Source organism: Ascaphus truei, chromosome 8, assembly GCF_040206685.1.
Source record: "Ascaphus truei isolate aAscTru1 chromosome 8, aAscTru1.hap1, whole genome shotgun sequence".
NCBI lineage: Eukaryota > Metazoa > Chordata > Amphibia > Anura > Ascaphidae > Ascaphus > Ascaphus truei.
Window position 1 is genome coordinate 96,195,826 of NC_134490.1, and position 20,677 is coordinate 96,216,502.

The 20,677-nt window shown below is 41.2% G+C and overlaps 1 protein-coding gene across 3 annotated transcripts in view; it reads right to left on the bottom strand.

Annotated features, from left to right (window-relative positions):
* FAM13C (family with sequence similarity 13 member C) overlaps window positions 1–20,677 on the bottom strand; it is a 507,877-nt gene that overhangs the window by 10,368 nt on the left and 476,832 nt on the right. For 2 of the 3 annotated variants that reach the window (XM_075612947.1, XM_075612946.1), the window contains exons 12-15: window positions 18,423–18,561; window positions 17,169–17,250; window positions 15,304–15,512; window positions 11,099–11,182 (exon numbers count right to left, since the gene is read on the bottom strand). In XM_075612947.1, the coding sequence (XP_075469062.1) occupies window positions 11,099–11,182; window positions 15,304–15,512; window positions 17,169–17,250; window positions 18,423–18,561 (514 nt within the window). The remainder of the gene's footprint in view (window positions 1–11,098; window positions 11,183–15,303; window positions 15,513–17,168; window positions 17,251–18,422; window positions 18,562–20,677) is intronic. The other variant, XM_075612948.1, reaches the window with a different exon arrangement.

The window sequence follows — 20,677 nt, forward strand, 5'->3', positions numbered from 1 at the left end:
AATAGCTGCAAGGGAGCAGTATGATATCATAGGCATTACTGAAACATGGTGGGATGAAACTCATCACTGGGCAGTTAATTTAGAGAATTATTCCCTTTTTCGGAAAGATCGAGCAAATAGAAGAGGAGGTGGAGTATGTTTATATGTTAAACCGGATCTAAAACCTATTATAAGGGATGGTGTTTATGAAAAGAATTATGAAAATGTAGAGACCTTGGGGATAAAAAATAGCAGCGGAGGTAAAAGTATAAAGAAAATGTTTGTAGGGATATGCTATAAACCACAAAATATCTGTGAGATTGAGGAAGCTAAAATACTTTTGCAAATGGAGAAGGCATCAAAACTGGGTCATGTTTGCATAATGGGGGATTTTAATTACCCACACATAGATTGGGGCAATGATATTAGCATTACAACAAAAGAAAACAGTTTTTTGGGGGTGCTTAAAGACAATTATATGACCCAAATTATTGAGGAACCAACCAGGAGGGGCAGTACTGGATTTGGTCATATCAAACAATGCAGAAGTAATAACAAATATTCAAGCCCTGGAACATTTGGGTAACAGTGATCATAACATGGTCTCATTTGAAATAAATTATCAAAAAACAAGATTACTTGGGTTCAACAAAGACCTTAAACTTTAGAAAGGCAGATTTTAATAAACTGAGGTTTAATCTACAGTAATACACTGGGATGATGTTTTTGCATGGAAAAATGTAGAAGATAAATGGGCAGACTTTAAAACATTGTTAGAAAACACACTCATAAGTGTATATCCTTGGGTAATAAGTATAAAAGAAATAAGTCAAAACCAATGTGGCTAAATAAACAGGTAGGGAGGAAATGGAAAAGAAGAGGAAGGCGTCTAGATTCTTGAAGTCAGAAGGGACGGAGGCATCGTATCAGAATTATAAGGATTGTTATAAAAATTGCAAAAGGGAAATCAAATTACCAAAAATGGATAATGAAAAAAGGATTTCAATATAAAGTAAGATCAACCCTAAAAAGTTATTTAAGTACTTTAATAACAAAAAAATGAGAAAAGAAAATATAGGACCCTTTCAGTGTGAGATGGGCAGGCAGATTATTTTAGATAAGGGAAAAGCTGAGGTATTAAACAAATTCGTTGCCTCTGTGTTTACTAGGGAAGAATCAATTTCAATTGTAGTGCTGCAGGAGGAAGCCACAACCTCCATATTAATGAACGATTGGTTCTGGGGAAAAAGTTCATAGGTAGCTTGAAAAAATTAAAGTAAATAAGGCACCTGGCCCCGATGGCATACACCCAAGAGTTCTCAAGGAGTTAAGTTCAGTAATAGTCAAACCATTACATTTAATATTCAAGGACTCCATTTCTACAGGCTCAGTACCACAAGAATAGTGTAAAGCAGATGTGGTGTCTATATTTAAAAGGGGAGCTAGATCACAACCGGGAAATTACAGACCTGTAAGCCTGACTTCAATAGTGGAGAATCTACTTTAAGGTTTAATACGGGATAATATTCAGGAACACCTAATGAAAAACACAATTATTAGCAATAGTCAGCATGGATTTATGAGGGATAGATGATGCCAAACTAACCTTATTTGTTTCTTTGAGGTGGTAAGTAAGAATTTAGACCAGGGTAATGCAGTTGATGTGGTCTACTTAGATTTTGCAAAGTCTTTTGATTCAGTCCCCACAAGAAGTTGGTGTACAAAATAAAGCAAATTGGACTCAGTAAAAATATATGCACCTGGATTGAAAACTGGTTAAAGGACAGACAACACAGGATGGAACGTTTTCAGGTTGGGCTAAGGTCGTGAGTGGAGTGCCACAGGGATCGGTACTGAGACCCGCGCCTTTTAACTTGTTTATTAATGACCTTGAGGTTGGGATCGAGAGCAAAGTCTCCATCTTTGCTGATGATACTAAATTATGTAAGGTAATAGAATCAGAGCAGGATGTAATTTCTCTCCAGAAGGACTTGGAGAGACTGGAAACTTGGGCAGGTAAATGGCAGATGAGGTTTAATACAGATAAATGTAAGGTTATGCATTTGGGAAGCAAGAATAAACAGATGACTTATGAATTAAATAGGGATAAATGGGGGGAATCCTTGATGGAGAAGGATTTAGGAGTGCTTGTAGACAGCAGGCTTAGCAATAGTGCACAAAGTCAGGCAGTAGCTGCAAAGGCAATGGATGGAAGGGAAGTAAACATAATTATACCCCTTTATAAAGCATTAGTAAGAACACACCTTGAATATGGAGTACAATTTTGGGCACCAATCCTTAGAAAAGAAATATGGAACTAGAGAGAGTGCACAGTAGAGCCACCAAATTAATAAAGGGGATGGACAATCTGACTTATGAGGAGAGGCTAGCTAAATTAGATTTATTTACATTAGAAGAGAGGCGTCTAAGAGGGGATATCATAATTATATACAAATATATTCGGGACAGTAGAAGGAGCTTTCAAAATAACTATTCATCCCAAGGACAGTACAAAGGACTCGGGGGCATCCCTTAAGGTTGGAGGAAAGGAGATTTCACCAGCAACAAAGGAAAGGGCAGTTAAAATGTGGAATCCATTATCCATGGAGATTGTGATGGCAGATACAATAGATTTGTTCAAAAAAGAGGTTGGATATCTTTTTAGAAAGGAAAGGTATACAGGGATATACCAAATACGTAAACACGGGAAGAATGTTGATCCAGGGAATAATCCAATTGCCAATTCTTGGAGTCAGGAAGGAATTTATTTTTCCCCTTATGAGATATAATTGGATGATATGACACTGGGGTTTTTTTTGTATATAGATATAGGATAATGTATCTGTTTTCCAAATTTAGCATAGGTTGAACTTGATGGACGTACTTTTTTCAACCTCATCTACTATGTAACTATGTAATGTATGGACATTATTTTCAGAAATGGAATAAAACTTCCTGAATATTGAAGTCTATGGTTTTAGAAATACTTTGTATCGGAGGCCAGTATTATGCATTGTGAATGACCACTTCGTCATAAATTGATGTTTAAGGCATTGATTTAATTCAATTTTACTTAGAGTAACACTGATTATTTAATCTTGCACAAATAGAAGCAATTTTTTTACTTTTCAGCAATTAAAAAATCTCACAACTAAGTTGGTGATCATGGCTAAATTCAGTAGAAAGTCTGCAGAATTCAACTACAGAAAGCAATATTGCACCCAGCCAAGGCAAATCTCTCCACCATATCCACAGCACCCTTTGTTTAAATTACTTTGTATACATTGCAAATCTCTTCCAAAAGCCACGACCTACAGTAAGTTATGTTCATGTGAAACATAGCAGAGAGCCGACCCTTAGAACATAATTAACCTGTTGATGAAGAAAGTATTCCTTTTACTAAGCACGCTAGGAATGCAGGGAGTGTCATTTGACAAAGTCTCTGGTTGACAGACCTTTTAAAACAATGGTCTGTCGGCACTACAAATTCTGGAATATTAGGGAATACTTTTACATATACAATTTTCACACCCATGAGATAGGAACAGTAGTTGCCAAGTAATTTTGGCACAGTATATATTTCTGTAGTGCTCACCAGCAATGCTTAGATTTTATGAGCAGCTGTATTTGGAAGTACAAATGACTATACAAAAATGTACTATTTGTTCTGCCTTTCCTATTACACCAATTTTTAAAACAGTTTGAGAGGAATTAATGAAAGCAGATAACGGTCTTCTCTTCATCCCAGTGCAGTCTTTAAACTAAGTATGTAGGGGTGAGGGGGGAGTGTGTAGTGTTAGAATGCATTTCAGAGGGAAATTATTTCAAACATTTTATGAAAACTGCCATTTACAACTAATTATTGCCTCTCGCCTAAAATTAAAAAAGATCTATTATATATTTCTGGTTACTGACAAATGCTTTGCTCTTATGAAATATCAAACCGCGCTCATGCTTCCTAGGAAAGCTCTTGAAGTAGATCTGCTCTCCCCTCTTGCTGCTGCTGTGATGTGAAGGCACCCCTCCTTCACCAATAACCGCCGTGGGAGGACTCCAACGCCGGATAATAATGCAAAAATAAACACAGAAGTGCACCAAGGGTCAAGATACATGTAATAATCAAGTAAAATAGTAACAAGTAAAAACTTACATATAAAATTATATTAGTCCAGTAGAGGTCAGTGCACAGGCATCCAGTCCAGTTGGATGGTAAACGCAGGGGTAAATGCCGAGGCTCACAAATCAGTCCCGCGCGCTGGGACCAACTGCAGTACTCAGATGGCACTTCCGGGTTGCGTCTTCTCGCGAGACCCGTATTGAGTAGTCCACCGATGAGCATTTACCCCTGCGTTTACCATCCACCTGGACTGGATGCCTGTGCACTGACCTCTACTGGACTAATGTTATTTTATATGTAAGTTTTTACTTGTTACTATTTTACTTGATTATTACATGTATCTTGACCCTTGGTGCACTTCTGTTTCTTCTTTTTGCTTTGCTCTTATGTTAAACTTATTTTTTTTTAAATACTTCATTAACAAACTCTAGTAAATGTCTGGATCAGTAACGGCATTTATTCAGCATGGTGTACCCAGTCAAATTTTTCAATGAAAATAAAGTCTAATATTCTGCACACATTTGTACTATTAGGGGCTTCTTAGCTTACAGCCTCAATTATAAAATCTGTAGGGAACAAATTGCGCATATAAAAGTGGTTCAATACTTTTTAGTTCATTTACACACGCAATGTGAAATTTGTCCGATAAAAAATTGCATCAATAGTTATAGTCTCTAATTATTACAATTATAGTCATACGGTTAAGTCACTGAAGTGTACAGGCATACCCCGCATTAACGTACGCAATGGGACCGGAGCATGTATGTAAACCGAAAATGTACTTAAAGTGAAGCACTCCCTTTTTCCACTTATGGATGCATGTACTGTACAGCAATCGTCATATACTGTACGTGCATAACTGATGTAAATAACGCACGTGTAACAGGCTCTACAGTCTCCCCGCTTGCGCACAGCTTCGGTACAGGTAGGGAGCCGGTATTGCTGTTCAGGACTTGCTCACAGGCGCATGCGCGAGGTGCTGTTTGCCAATTGGGCTATATGTCCTTACTCGCGAGTGTACTTAAAGTGAGTGTCCTTAAACTGGGGTATGCCTGTATAAAACACACACACACACAGACACACACACAGACACACACACACTTTGTCACAATAGTCATTATTAAATCCCTTAAATCAGGGCAGAATAATTAATTACTCTACTGGTCTCCGCAGCAATTACAGTGTAAAATACCAGTTTTCAAAACGTTTTTGTTGTGCAATATTTTGCAAGCGCTCTAACATCTAACATTTGAAGCTCATACTATGTCCTTGAGTTCTGCGAAGTTTCCCTGGCTCACTTTCATTAATACATTTGCAAAAAGTTTGTACAGATTTATTGTCTTCATGGGCAACATTTTTGTAGCTCACAAATGATCAAAATGTGCCACTTTTGCAAATGTGTCAATTTTCACATACCACTACTACAGTCAGCCAATATGTGCGAATTTCACTTCAATATAAGATCAACATTTACCAGAAGTGACATTATATATTAATATATATATATTGAAGCAAAAGGTGTTTGAGGGGAGGTACATAGGACCCAGCACCTTCCAGGGTGTGTTCCCTTCACTCTCTCCTGAGCCCTAATTAATGAGCTTCAAGGTTAAAAGGCAGCACAGACAGCTTCCTGGGCTGCTGCTGTGCTGGTCTGAAGGCACACACACAGACAGCCCTGTGAGAGACTGCAAAGGGAAGCTGCAGGTACAGTGTCTAAAGTGGGGAAAGACCTTAGTTTCCCCCACTGGTAGTTAGGGACTAAGCTGTGTTAGTCAGAACTCTGAAAAGGAGTTAGGTTTTTGTTTCTATTTTATGTTATAAGTTAACCCTGTTCTTGCTTCGTACCTGGCAAATAAACCCTCCTGTGCATCAACACTACATTTCCCTGCCTTTGATCCGGATACAAGAGACTGCAACGTGGTGTGGACATCACAATTGGTGGAGTTTAGTGCGGGCAGTCCACAAGGCAGTGAAAGTGGAAAATGGAGGCATTTCTAACCTCGCTCCAGTACAAGCAAACAGAAAATGCTGCTATCCTATTGCGGGGTTTGCAGGAGATGTCAAAATCCAATAATGAGAGCTTACAACAGATGACAATGTCACAAACTGAAAGTACTGCGGCGTTAGTTCAGCAGATGGCGCTGTCCCTACATCAGGCGCTAAAAGAAGAGCAACACGAGGCGCAACTTCGCCTACACCAGGAGCTCCGAGTCTTGGGGGAGAAAATTACTACCCAGAATAACTTGGCCCAACGGGTCACTCACCAGGTAAAATCACACCTTATTCAGAAAATGACGATGGACGATGACGTTGAGGCGTACCTGTCAATTTTCGAACGCACTGCAGTACGCGAAGGGTGGCCAGTTGAGCAGTGGACTGGAATAATTGCTCCTTTCCTGGTGGGGGACTCGCAGAAGACCTATTATGACGGAGCCAGAGCAAGCGGAAAACTATGAATCCCTGAAGGCTGAGATTACGGCACGGCTAGGCGTCATTGTCGCAGTTCGGGCCCAGCGGTTCCACTCCTAGCGTTACGATGCAGAAAAGGCTCCACGCTCCCAACTCTACGACCTCATCCACTGCGCGGAAATGGCTCCAGCCTGACGAATGTACAGACGCTGCCGTCGTCGAAAGGATTGTCATAGACCGGTTCCTGCGGGGTCTTTCTCGCACCGTCCAGAAGTGGGTCAGCCAGAATGACCCCCAAAGCGTAGAGCAGTTGGTCGCTTTAGTGGAACGCCACTTTGCTGCTGAGGAGATGGCCCGGAATACAAGTCCTGATGAGTTTCCCGGTCGCAGGTCTCCGCACATCAGGAGGTCCGGTAAGACTGTTCCTCGGCCTAATGGGCCACAGGGACTCAGACTCCCATAAAGGAGGTGGAAATCCCACGGCCCATAGAAGGGACTCTAGCCCCACTCCTTCCAATAGACTGGAGAAAAACACTCGACTCGGTTTTGGGAAGTACACTGAGTGCTACAAATGTCATGAACTTGGAGATGTGGCAGTAGTTTGCCCTATGAACCTTGACCGAATGCAATGTGACATTTCTGTGGGGTATTTTTTGGACAGGGTTCCTGCTGTTAAGCAGACTGTGATAGAGAAAGGTAATTTAGAGAGGAATAGGATGTGTGAAGTCAAAATAGATTGGATACCTGTAAGTGGAATGCTTGACACTGGTAGTACAGTTACATTGGTCGCTGCACGTCTAGTCCAGTCTGGGTTTCTACCAGGGGTCTCCTTACAGGTAACCTGTATCCATGGGGATGATCGCACTTACCCGGCTGCACGAGTGTACATAGAAAACCCCATCGGCCCAGTACATCATCAGGTCAAGGGTAGTGCCGAATCTGATGTATGAGGTCCTAGTGGGTCAGGATTTCCCGTGGTTTTGGGAACTGTGGGAAAGGACGTCTGATTGTGTTCAGGATGTGCCCTTGAGGTCTGAGGTTCCCGATCCAGTAGACAGACCCTGGTTCTCTGTTAGAGGTTATGGCAGGTGAAGGACCTGAGTTTGAGGACCCCCCAGAACTAGATTTTCAGGATTTACAGGTTGCTCCCCTAAAGTTTGCCTCTGCCCAACTAGACGATTTGACGCTAGTAAACGCCAAAGCCACAGTAGTGAGCATAATTGGGGTATCAGTTAACCCTGAGGTTACGACATCACCACCCTACTTTGTCTACAACAATGACTTAGTGTATAGGGTAGAAAGAGAAGACCCTGATAGGTTAGAGCAGCTACTGGTGCCAAAGCCCTATAGAAGTCAGGTAATGGACCTGGCCCATAGCCATATCCTGTGGGGACACCTATGGGTAAAGAAAATCACTGATAGAATAAAGGCGCAATTTTACTGGCCGGGTCTACACAAAGACATAGAACGTTATTGTGAGACATGTCCAGAGTGTCAAATGACCTCATCAGTAAAATTGTTCCGTAGCCCGTTAATACCCTTGCCCATTATTGAAGTTCCTTTTGAACGTATCGGAATGGATCTGGTTGGCCCATTACCAAAGTCAGCACATTCTAGTCATCGTAGACTATGCCACAAAGTATCCGTAAGCGGTTCCCCTCCGCAATACATCCGCTAAAGGCATAGCCAAAGAATTAATGTTATTGTTTACTCGGGTCGGGATCCCCAAGGAAATATTAACAGACCAAGGAACCCCTTTTATGTCCCGGGTTACGAAAGAGCTATGCAGGTTGTTGAATATCAAACATTTACACACCTCGGTCTATCACCCGCAAACCGACGGCCTAGTGGAGCGGTTTAACAAAACTCTTAAACATATGTTATAGAAGGCCATAGACCGAGATGGTAAAAACTGGGATTTTCTCTTACCGTATTTATTGTTTGCCGTAAGAGAAGTTCCTCAGGCATCTACAGGGTACTCCCCTTTTGAGTTGTTGCATGGGAGACACCCACGAGGTATACTTGAAAAGAGACCTGGGAAACAGAGTCGACACCCCACCGTAGCATAATCGAGCATATTTCCCAGATGCAGGATCGCATTGCAGCAGTGTTGCCAATTGTGCGACAACACATGCAGCAAGCCCAGAATTCACAACAAAACTCTTATAACCGGAATGCCAGACTTAGGGTGTTTGGGCCGGGAGATAAGGTGTTAGTACTGGTACCTACAGTAGAATGTAAATTTTTGGCCACCTGGCGGGGACCCTACGAAGTCCTAGAAAGAGTAGGAGAGGTCAATTATAGAATTAGACAGCCCGGAAGGAGAAAACCAGAACAGTTGTATCATGTGAATCTCTTAAAGCCCTGGAAAGAGAGAGAAGTGTTGGTTACTGTAGTTCGGACTGTACCATCTAGGGAACCTTCTGTTCCTGAAGTGAAAATTGCTGACACCTTGTCTGGCCCTCAGAAACAGGAGGTAAAGGAGTTTCTTGTGCGCAATGCCCGAGTTTTCTCCCCTGTACCCGGGAGAACCTCGGTTATTGAGCATAACATCCATACAGAACCTGGGAAGGTCATACATCTTGAGCCCTATAGATTACCTGAGGCTAGGAGACAGGCCGTTAAAGAGGAGGTACAGAAAATGTTGGACCTCGACGTAATCGAGGAATCATTCAGTAACTGGTCGAGCCCTATCGTGTTGGTTCCGAAACCGGATGGCTCGATCAGGTTCTGTAATGATTTTAGGAAACTAAATGCAGTCTCCACATTTGATACATACCCTATGCCACGGGTGGACGAACTGGTAGACAGTGTAGGTGATGCCCGATGCTTAACTACCCTTGATCTGACTAAGGGGTATTGGCAGGTACCTCTAACACAGGCTACTAAAAAAAAACGGCATTTTCCACACCAGGCGGGCTATACCAATATAAGGTCCTACCCTTCGGTCTACATGGAGCTCCAGCAACCTTTCAGAGATTGATGGACCGGGTATTGAAGTCCCATACAGACTATGCCGCTAGCTACCTGGATGATGTGGTCATTCACAGTAATGACTGGGGCTGTCACCTGGAAAAGGTACAGGCAGTGTTAGACTCCCTAGAGGAAGCGGGTCTGACGGCAAACCCTGCTAAGTGTGCCATCGGTTTAGAAGAAACCAAGTACTTAGGGTATACGGTTGGTAGAGGGCTTGTGAAACCGCAGGTGGCAAAGCTAAAGACAATTAGGGAGTGGTCGAGACCAGTAACCAAGAAACAGGTTTAAGCCTTCCTCGGCCTGGCCGGTTACTACCGTCGCTTTATACCAGACTTTGCCACCCTCTCAACCCCTCTGTCCGACCTAACGAAAGGAAGAGTTCGGTCATGGTGAAGTGGTCTGACCAGGCAGAGAAAGCTTTCCAAAGCTTAAAAGACGCCTATTGTGGTCATCCCGTCCTGATCACCCCGGACTTCACCAGGGACTTTCAGGTTCAGTGTGACGCTTCCGATGTAGGGATAGGAGCGGTCCTGTCACAAAGAGTAGGAACGGAGGAACACCCCATCATATATATCAGCCGAAAACTAACTGTCCATGAGAAGAGATATGCTGTAGTTGAGAAAGAGGGCTTGGCCATCAAATTGGCATTAGAGACTCTAAAATATTATTTGTTAGGGAGAAAATGTACCCTAATAACGGACCATGCACCCTTAAAGTACATGCAACAAAATAAGGGAAAGAATGCTCGTGTAACTCGCTGTTTTTTGAGTCCCCAGGGGTTCCAGTTCACAGTTGAACACAGGCCAGGCTCCAAACATGGAAATGCTGATTCATTGTCCCGAGTATACACCTCCCTATTTTCAAGTGCTCACCCGATAACGATTGAGCAAAGGGGGGGGGAGGAGGATATGTTATATGTTGAAGCAAAAGGTGTTTGAGGGGAGGTACATAGGACCCAGCACCTTCCAGGGTGTGTTCCCTTCACTCTCTCATGAGCCCTAATTAATGAGCTTCAAGGTTAAAAGGCAGCACAGACAGCTTCCTGGGCTGCTGCTGTGCCGATCTGAAGGCACACACACAGACAGCCCTGTGAGATACTGCAAAGGGAAGCTGCAGGTACAGTGTCTAAAGTGGGGAAAGAGCTTAGTTTGCCCCACTGTTAGTTAGGGACTAAGCTGTGTTAGTCAGAACTCTGAAAAGGAGTTAGGTTTTTGTTTCTGTTTTATGTTATAAGTTAACCCTGTTCCTGCTTTGTACCTGGCAAATAAACCCTCCTGTGCATCAACACTACATTTCCCTGCCTTTGATCCGGATACAAGAGACTGCAACGTGGTGTGGACATCACAATATATATATATATATATATATATATATATATATATATATATATATATATATATATATATATATATATATATATATATATATATATATATATTAATCCCTGTACAAATAGTACTAGAGAAAAAAAGTAAACACAATACTGTATATGTGAAATGAAATATAAATACGTTTAGCAAGTAATTATCTACCAGTAACTGGAATGTAATTATATAGACAGGTAGCAAGTTGTTAAAAATCACTAGTATGTATCTAAGAGTCTAACAACATACTTACTGGCCGTCCATGAATATTTTCAAAATACAGAAGGCATTTCTGAAGACTGATTTTCTCCAGATTCATTTGCTTTTTTGTCATATCCTATTCAAGAAAGTTGTTTATAAAATTAGGAGGGGATCTATGCAAATGACCAAAATAATCCAGAAATCTTAAATTCACATACACTGTATATCAGTTAGCCAATAATTGTATCATTATGGTCATTTTGTTACCAATTGAAAAGTATGTTTCCGACATGTATTTTATATAGATAAAGCAATGCTGCACCCTGTTATCAGTTAATATATCACCCTCAGCCTTGGTTTAGGAAGAGAAAGCAGGCCTATGATGCATCACTCAACTGGAAAAATCCCTTATTAAGAGGCAGTAACCCATATATATTATCAGTGTTCTTGTAGACTTCAATCAAGTCTCAATCTTGCTATTCATTAATTGTTTTCCATTAAAATACAATTTAGGATCCACAAACTCCATAATTTGGGGGCTTGGATACTAACAACCACAAAAAGTGGCTTTAAAGTTTGAATCCACCAAATATTTACACCACGTTTGTTTCTTGTTGTACATGCAGGTATTGCATTTAGAAGGTTTACGTAAAAAGGAAAACATGAGCATTACCAACCAATAGTGAGTGACATGCTAAAAAAATGCCAGGTTCTGTAGGTATAGATATGAGAAAATATCAGCGTGAACTCCCCCACTTTATTCTGGGTCATGTTGACTGAGCAGTCTTCTGTTAAAAGTCACCTTCCGACACTCTTACAGCCCATGGACTTGAAAGGGCTACAAAGGAGTCTTCCAGTGCCGGGAATGTGTCTTATGGCAGAAGACTGCTTAGTAACTATGGCTCTCTACCTTTGCCGACTTAACGGATGTATCTGAAATGTATTAGTGTCTAAACATTTACACATTCCACTAATTGGAAATATAGAAGGTATTACATCAATGTACTCAATTTTAAACACCTTATGTAGTTATGAAAGTCTCTAAATATGTAAATATATACAGTACATTTGAACTATGCAGCAAAGTAATTACTGCCTTAAGTGCTAATGCAGTTAACCGTCCACCTATGTTTAGAGATCAGGACAGGACTTAATGCTTTTCATTGAAATCCTGTTCTTTTACTATTTAAGTACAAATTGACACAGACAGACACACACTTCATACATGCATAAAATGTGGTTCTTTATTCCTTGACCTTTCGGCTCCCAGCGGAGCCTTTCTCAAGAGTCGGGAGCCAAAACATCGAGAAATAAAAGAATCCCGTTTTCTGCAAATTTGGAGTGCCTGTCTTTTTGATATACAGGCATACCCCGCATTAACATACGCAATGGGACCGGAGCATGTATGTAAAGCGAAAATGTACTTAAAGTGAAGCCGTACCTTTTTTCCACGTATCGAGCATGTACTGTACTGCAATCGTCATATACGTGCATAACTGATGTAAATAACGCATTTGTAACAGGCTCTATAGTCTCCCCGCTTGCGCACAGCTTCGGTACAGGTAGGGAGCTGGTATTGCTGTTCAGGACGTGCTGACAGGCGCATGCGTGAGCTGCCGTTTGCCTATTGGGCGACATGTACTTACTCGCGAGTGTACTTAAAGTGAGTGTCCTTAAAGCGGGGTATGCCTGTATGCATTATACTCTGAAGTTTTTAGACAGCAGCACAAACATACGCACACACACACGTGACGAAACGCGTCGGACGTCGTGACGCATGACGCACTGACGTCATCAGCCAACAAGGAAGTGTTTGTGTGGAACTTGCAGCAGCCATCCGTGGGCTAGAACCAGCGTTTCTGTTGGATACAGAGTGAGAGGAGAGTGGCAGTTTTAACTGCATTGCTTGGGTGGCGCCACTATACTGTTTAGTGTGGACATTCCTGTTGTGATACTGAAGGGTCCATCTAAGCGCCACGAGGCCACGAGTGCCAGCTCTTTGGATACCAGATACACCACCACTGAAGTGGACAACATCATCCCTCCCCTCTCTACTCCTGATGACATCTTATACTGATAAGTATCTGCCTGGTATATCTTCAGCATAGCATCATTGCTCTGATCATACCCTGGCTGCATCTTCTCCTCTACACAATTCCTGGAGGCTTACAGATTGTCTCAAATGAATGTTTTTGAAACAATTGAAGTGAGTGCATGACCTGGGGCCTTTCTGTTATGTTAATAAATTTGTGTTTATTACAACAGTATTATGCTATGGAGTTGGCGCTTCTTTTTATTTTGTTCTTGTAGATTCCTTTGATCTGGCTAGATCATATAGAAGCTGCCTCCCCATACAGTGCCTGGAACACCTTTCTGGACTTGTTTTCATCTACCTATTGGACTGGTCTGTTCTATTTTTATTTTTTCACTGGACACTGTTTTATCCATATAATTTCATTTTTGTGTTAAACTATTTTTTCTTTTATATATAACTTATTTTTGTTATATATATATTACCATCAAATTCAATTTATATTTTCACTATTTTCACAATAGTTAACACTAATAATTATTGCACTATTTTTTAGAACATTCCTACACTTACACACTGATAGCGCTACTCTTTTCTTTTTTTTCTTGTATGTGTATATATATATATTTATATTTATTTATAAAATAAAACGTAAGCGCTCGTTCAGTATATCACTTATTAAGATAATTATAATATTAAATCTTACCCAGTGTAAGGTATATCTCAATTTAAATGCTTGAGATATTAGACAAAAATTACAATAAAACCAAAGATGTGATTGTGCTTAAAAATAACATGAACAATTTATAAAAAATTATAACATTTATAACATAAATGACAATGTGTAAAAGTTAAAAGGAAAAAACTGTGAGAATCTATTCGCAAATATTATATGCATTCTCTGCATGAATGTCCAAGAATAAACCCATGTAATTGTATATTATATGAATCCAATGCTGTGACTTCTCCGCAGCCTCTCAAAGGATGGACCACATCCAGATAGAATCTAGTAGAAAAAGAAAAAGAGAGGCGCGTGCCACACAGCGTAATTCTGTGCAAAATGTATTCACATTAATAGTAGTTTTAAACAAGCACACTCACAAGTGTAGCTAGAACAAAAGCATGTAGAGTCGGACAATCTCAAAAGAGATGATACTCATCTGGAACAACTTGTGCCTCCGCCAGGAATCACCATGGAACCTCAGCAACCAGGGTAGAAACAAATGTCCTTGATATGAACTCCTCCAGAAGAACAAGAAGGCAATGGATAGTATGTGCAACAAATACTATTAGTTCATGTCCCATTTATCCACAGTTGCGGTTAGGAAGTAGCACTGTCTCGATACACAGATCACGCTTGGCGATGTGGTGACATCATAAGTCCCAGCATGCACTTCTCTACGTGTTTCGTCACTGCACGTACTATCCATTGCCTTCTTGTTATTCTGGAGGAGTTCATATCAAGAACATTTGTTTCTACCCTGGTTGCTGAGGTTCCATGGTGATTCCTGGCAGAGGCACAAGTTGTTCCAGATGAGTATCATCTCTTTTGAGATTGACTGACTCTACATGCTTTTGTTCTAGCTACACTTGTGAGTGTGCTTGTTTAAAACTACTATTAATGAGAATAAATTTGGCACAAAATTACACTATGTGGCACGTCACACACACACATACACACTTTTTGGTATCCTAAGTTATGGAACATTTTCCAGGTAGCGACACTTGATGAATGTGCCGCAAAGTCTTTAATCAAAAGAACAGCATCATGAGACTTTTGGGGGAAATCCACTGATTTGGGGAAGAAAAATTGGTAATATTGCAGTTCTGTGAATTTACTATTAAAATAGAAAAAATGAACCACTTTGTTTTAATATTTGATGTTTCTGATGCATTTTATTGAGCAGACATGACCTTGCTATGTAGATGTTGTTAAACTGTACATTACATTCTATGATCATGTATGTTCCTTTCTTCAGCAAGAATAATACTGATAACTTTTGCATAAGCCACAATATTTAAACTAGCACTGTAAATACAATTAATTTTTCTAGAACTTATGTTTCTACAGTAAATACTCTGAAGGACAAATGAGAAAAGTGGAATGCTGTTTTAGGAATACTGAAGTCCTGTTTAATACATAGCACGTTATGGTTAGTCACGCTTAAGTACAGATAACAAAGAGCTTTACACAGCAAGAAAGTCAATCTAATGTTTTGTGATACCTTTAAGTTCTCGGGAATATTGAGCAGCTGCCTTTTCTCTTTTAACCGTTTCCATACAGCTTCCATAGTTTCCTCTACAGAGGACATTTGCGTACTTGTTGCTCCATGTTGCTCTATCCCAATGGACCCTGGAGAGCTTTGTTCATACATGCTACTTTGTGATGTACTCGGCACATTATTTTGGTCTTCAGACATTTTCAATTTAAGCTCTGTAAATAAAATAGAAAAGGATTTTAAAACAGCCCTACATTCTAAATACTTTATACAGTACTTCCATGAACATTGTAAAGAAAAAAATTATATTCACATAGATTAAAGGTGTTCCAATTCCTAAAAAGGTGGTTGTCCTAAAGGTGGGGCATTGGTAGGCAAAGACATCAAATGAGTTTTAATTCCCCCCCATACTCCATAAGTGTTTTATGATTAAATCACAAACGCCAAGTCACACATTTTTGTGTGGAATCCACTAATGAATGAGATCTATATTTCTGAACATTAGGAGTTCTAAGTAATATTGGAAAATATGAAACATGTATTTGTTATATGACCATATGGACCAATTAAACAATTGTGAATCAGATTTTATGAAGCATTTAAAAATCATGGTTTTGTAAGAAAAAAAGACTTCTAAGATACTTCTATTAATCACCTTAACCCTTTCTGAAAGCACCGGTACCTACTAAATTATCAATATTATTATCTTTTATACCAATGTAGCCAAGTGTAAAATTGGTGTACATATCTCTTTCATGCTGGCAGTAATCCTGGTAAGTATGCAAGGTTGCCAGTAACAATCATGGAGGTTTGCCCTAAAACCCTGGTGAGGTGTCATATGTCCCAAAGGAAGTGACAACATGCTTTGTGTCCACGATTAGTGACACAGAGGGTGTCTGTTTTCTGGAGGTGATATAAGATACAGTACTGTCTAAAGTTAGCAGTTCAGTTGGTGTTCTGACTCTGTTCAGGAGAGTCATGTGAAGGTCTGCAACAGTGTTGCAGTGTGTGATGCAAGAGTTGTGAGTCTGTGCAGCACAAGAGAGACAAGCTGGTGAATCTCCCTGAGGGGAGAGGTGGAAAGCAACTCCATTAGGAGAAGGAGGAACCTTCCAGATGGAGTGCAGCAGAGAGATGAGCGGCTAGTACGACCGCTGTGAGGGGCAGTTGCCTACCCTGACAATAAAGATGCCCAAGTTCAACAAAACCCTCATGTGTGAGTGTGGAGTTACTCAGCAGAGGAAGGCACCAAGAAGGAGTTCCTCATCAGATCCATCTCCCTGCGGACCCAGAGATCCTGATGAGGTGGAGGCGCTGCACTGGATATAGGTAGGACTCAAAGCACACTACCTCAGCGCCTGTCTTGCTGATATCCCCATAACAACATCATGCAGGAGACTCAGGAGTCCTGTAGCCAACAGGTGCACCACCAGACACGTCCATGTAATGGGGACCGGTTAGACTACAGGGGCTAATCTGAGATTGGGTGGGTCAGGAGGGTCCAGAAAAACCGTTACACCAACTTGAAAGAGAGTCCCTTGAATCAACAGATAAGGACATGTACTGTTTTGGCTAATAAAAAAACATCACCACCTACAGTAGCCATTCAATTAAGGTAACACCAAGCACTACCCTTCCTTCATGGAGGTGCTGGGAAATCAGAGGACCGGATCTGCAGAACCCGTCGGGGTCTCACAGGGTAACTCAAGTTTCAGTGCTTAGCCCACAACCCTCCCTCCCGCCCCCAAAATGATCGATTTAAAAATAAATAAATTCATCTGAACACGGGACTGATATTTGAATATATAAAAACATTTTATGAGCTTGAGTTACAGAGCTAATGAAGCACACAGTATGAATAAGTGAATTACCTTTGAGTTGTTTACGTGCTTTTGCCAAATCGTTCATCCATTTCAGGACTTCAAGATCAGAGGTTTTATCACTGTGGGAAGGCTGTCAAGAACAGACCAAAGAAACATTATTGTAGAAGAAACTCAATAACATTGCACACAATAGAGGTATACATTCATTTATAATATTCCCCAGCATTCAAATGTACCTTTTCACAACATAAAAACAATCTTAGCCTAATAACCTATTTAGATTGTAAACAATCACAAGCAGCATCAGTAGTGATGGAGCCTGACCTTCATTTGTAAATGGAAATCAAAATAAACACTCTGTAAGCAGCAATCCGCCCAGAAGCCTTTATGACTAACTCAGATAATGTTATTATATTGTTCCACTGAGCAAGGCTTGTTCTTTTTTCTAATGTTTTAGTGTTAAAAGTAATGCTTTTCTAAATCTCTGGTGTCCGAGGTTAAAGTCCAAGCTGCTTTTTTAAATTTTTTTATTTTTTTTCCCCTTTAATACAGTATGTGCATCAATACAATCCACACAATGATACGCAATTAGCCAAGTTGCCGATCGATCCGTTCTCCTGTGGTCGATCATTGAAGATTCGGCTCGGGGGTTCACTAAATGGCTGCTAGTGCAGCAGAAGAGGACCAAAATGCAAAGTTTTTTGGGGAAAATCATGTGACCAGGCAGTCACTAGATATAATTGGTGCACTGCTAGAGAGAGGCCAAGGCTCAAAAATGGGTGTGCCAGAGTCTGTTTCAGAAGAGGAAGGGGATGCGACTTTGTAAATGGTTGTTATAGAAACAAAAAATACTTGTTACATAACACATTAAAAAATATCATTCAGAGTTTTTTTTTTTTTAATGTTACAAGTAGTTTCTCATAGTACAGGACTGATTTATTAAAGAAAACACACATGTAGGATATTAATTGGTCTGCAGCTTTAACCTACCTGGCATTTATATTATTCCAAATGCTTGGAAAGGGCAAGAAGAAATCCCTTAAAAGTAATTGAAGACAATGGCATCCCCAAAAAAGTCAGTGATCAGCAGATCTAATCATACAAGAACTGTTATAGAATAGTGCATTATGTAACTAAATGCTAAAGGCTTTTTATCACTGCCCTGACAAGGGGTCATGCTTTCAAACACATAGATAACTTGATGACTCTGTAATAACAATCAGATTTCATTTGATGGCATTCTAATTGAATATTGGGGCTTTTTTTTAGGGGAAAAACATAAAAAGAAGGTGGTCTACTCACCCGATAATTTTTGTCGTGCTCAAATTTTTCTTCAAATTTCCTGATTTTTCTCTTGAGGTTTTGAATTTGTTTAGTAAGTTGCACAACTGTAAGAGGCTCTTTTGAATCTTCACAATTGCCTCTAGATGAACTCCTTGGCCTATACAAAGAAGATAAAAAGTTTACCAGCTCAATTTAAGGAGAAGTCCAAACAGGGACAAAGGAGGCAACACAGTGGTTCTTAACAAGGATGACTATGCATTGGAATACAGACGCTTACTCTCCGATAAAAACTGCTACAAAGTATTAGAGACAGATCCGACAAACACATTCCAAATCAAACTAAATGAAAAGGTCAAAGAAGGGCTAATGAATAAAGTCATTTCACAAAGTGAACACGCTTTTATTTGTGTCAAGTTGTGATGGTAGGGAGTAACCAGGCTCTCAATTAAAGGTTAAGCCCGTTTTGGTTACCCCTGATCCGTGTATAAGGGTCTAAGAGAGTTAGTGTAAGGATTCCGCTCCTGGGTTTGGCTGGAACTCATCCTTACAGAGCTATTCACTTTCCAGACAAGCCCTCCCTAAACCTGCAATCAGGTATCACCTGCTTCTTGCTGCCTCCAGTGCAGCTCTGCCCTGATTGGCTTCCTGTGCTATTTAGCTGCTGCCTTTCCCCCAGGAAGTTGCTGGACATAAACTTTGCAATACCTGTTGCAAGTAACTGTGCTTGTCACAGACTCCTATGTTTGGCCTGGCTTGGCCTCCTTGTGCCTGAGTCTCTCCCTTCTGACCTCCTGCTTCCAAGGCCTCCCTGCTCGGTAGCCTCGGTGCTACTCCTTGTTCCTGGCCGTCTCGTCTCTGCCGCGCTGAAGCGGCTCGCTGACGTCCTCAGTGTCTCCTGTGGAGTGTCTGCACTCCTGGTTCCCTGTGGCCTCCTCTCCTCCTATTCCCACCTTCCCACTTCTACGCTGCAGCAGGTCCGTTCAGTTTCCTGCTTTCTACACTGAAGCGGCTTGGCTCCAAGTTTCCTGCTCTCTACGCTGAAGTGGCTTGACTCCAAGTTTCCTGCTCCCTACGCTGACGCGGCTTAGTTCCAGTTTCCCACTTTCTACGCTGAAGCGGCTTCGCTCCAAGTTTCTTACTTTCTACGGTGAAGCGGCTTCACCCAAAATTTCCTGATGACGACCTCGGCTTGTGACCACGACCTCCGCTCCTGTGCCGCCTAATCCGACCCCGGCTTGTCTATGGATTACCCTGCACTCTCCAACCCTGAAAAGATGTAGTGCACGCTGTCCTTTCTTTCTATCTCTTCCTGGTCTATGCACTTCTCCCTGCAGCTCCCATTCTCCCGTGATCAGCAGGAAATATCCAAATGCAAACACATATAAAGGGCGCGTAAGAGAAGAAACAAAAGACAAATTAGTCAATTAAAACACAATTTATAAGTACACTAGGAACATGTTTAACTTACATAAAAATATGAGGTGGATCACAGTGATCCCAAACGTACGTGATATCCCTGAGGAGGGACCCAGGTTCTCTGAAACCTCACGCCAAAGTCCCAGTATTTAAAAGGAAACAGCCTCCGTGATGGATATAAGAAGCCGGATCAACTCTCAATGTCGTCCTCGTGGGTATACGTGACTGCAGCTTCTGTGGTTCGTCATCACGAGACACACGTCACTGCTTGTGACATCACCATGACCAGAGACTTAGAAGTATATTAAAGTATATTAAAGCCATACTTGATTAAGGTACTGAAATGTATTGTAATGTGCTTGGGACATTCGGAACCGATGTCCAAACAGGCTGCTCGGGCTAACCCATAGCTAACCCATAACCGGTAAATCTGCTGGACATCGGTGTTCAAAGCAGTCAGAGGATGCCAGAGGTGTGAAAAGCATTTGGGCAGTGGGGAAGGGCTCAAGTACTGAAGTCCAGGGAACAATGGCAGTCATGTGGGCTGCCATTTGTTCTGCCAGACCTGGTGGAGCCTGCCCAAGTGGGTGGCATTGAGATAGCAAGGTACGGAGGTGGCAAACTTGCGCTTGTCCCTTGGCAATTTCAGAATTCCCACTGACATGGCTTGGCTCTGATTGGCTGCTGGGAATGTTCCCACGCGATGATTGGCTGCTGAGTTTTATGAATGAAACTCAAAATACTATAAAGAACTTGTGAGCCAATGAGATTCGAGTTCTCCGGTAGTAAGAGCACGGACGGGCTTTTCAAAGTTGCTCTTGCGCGAATAGCAGAGCAATCGGCTTCGATTTCAAGCC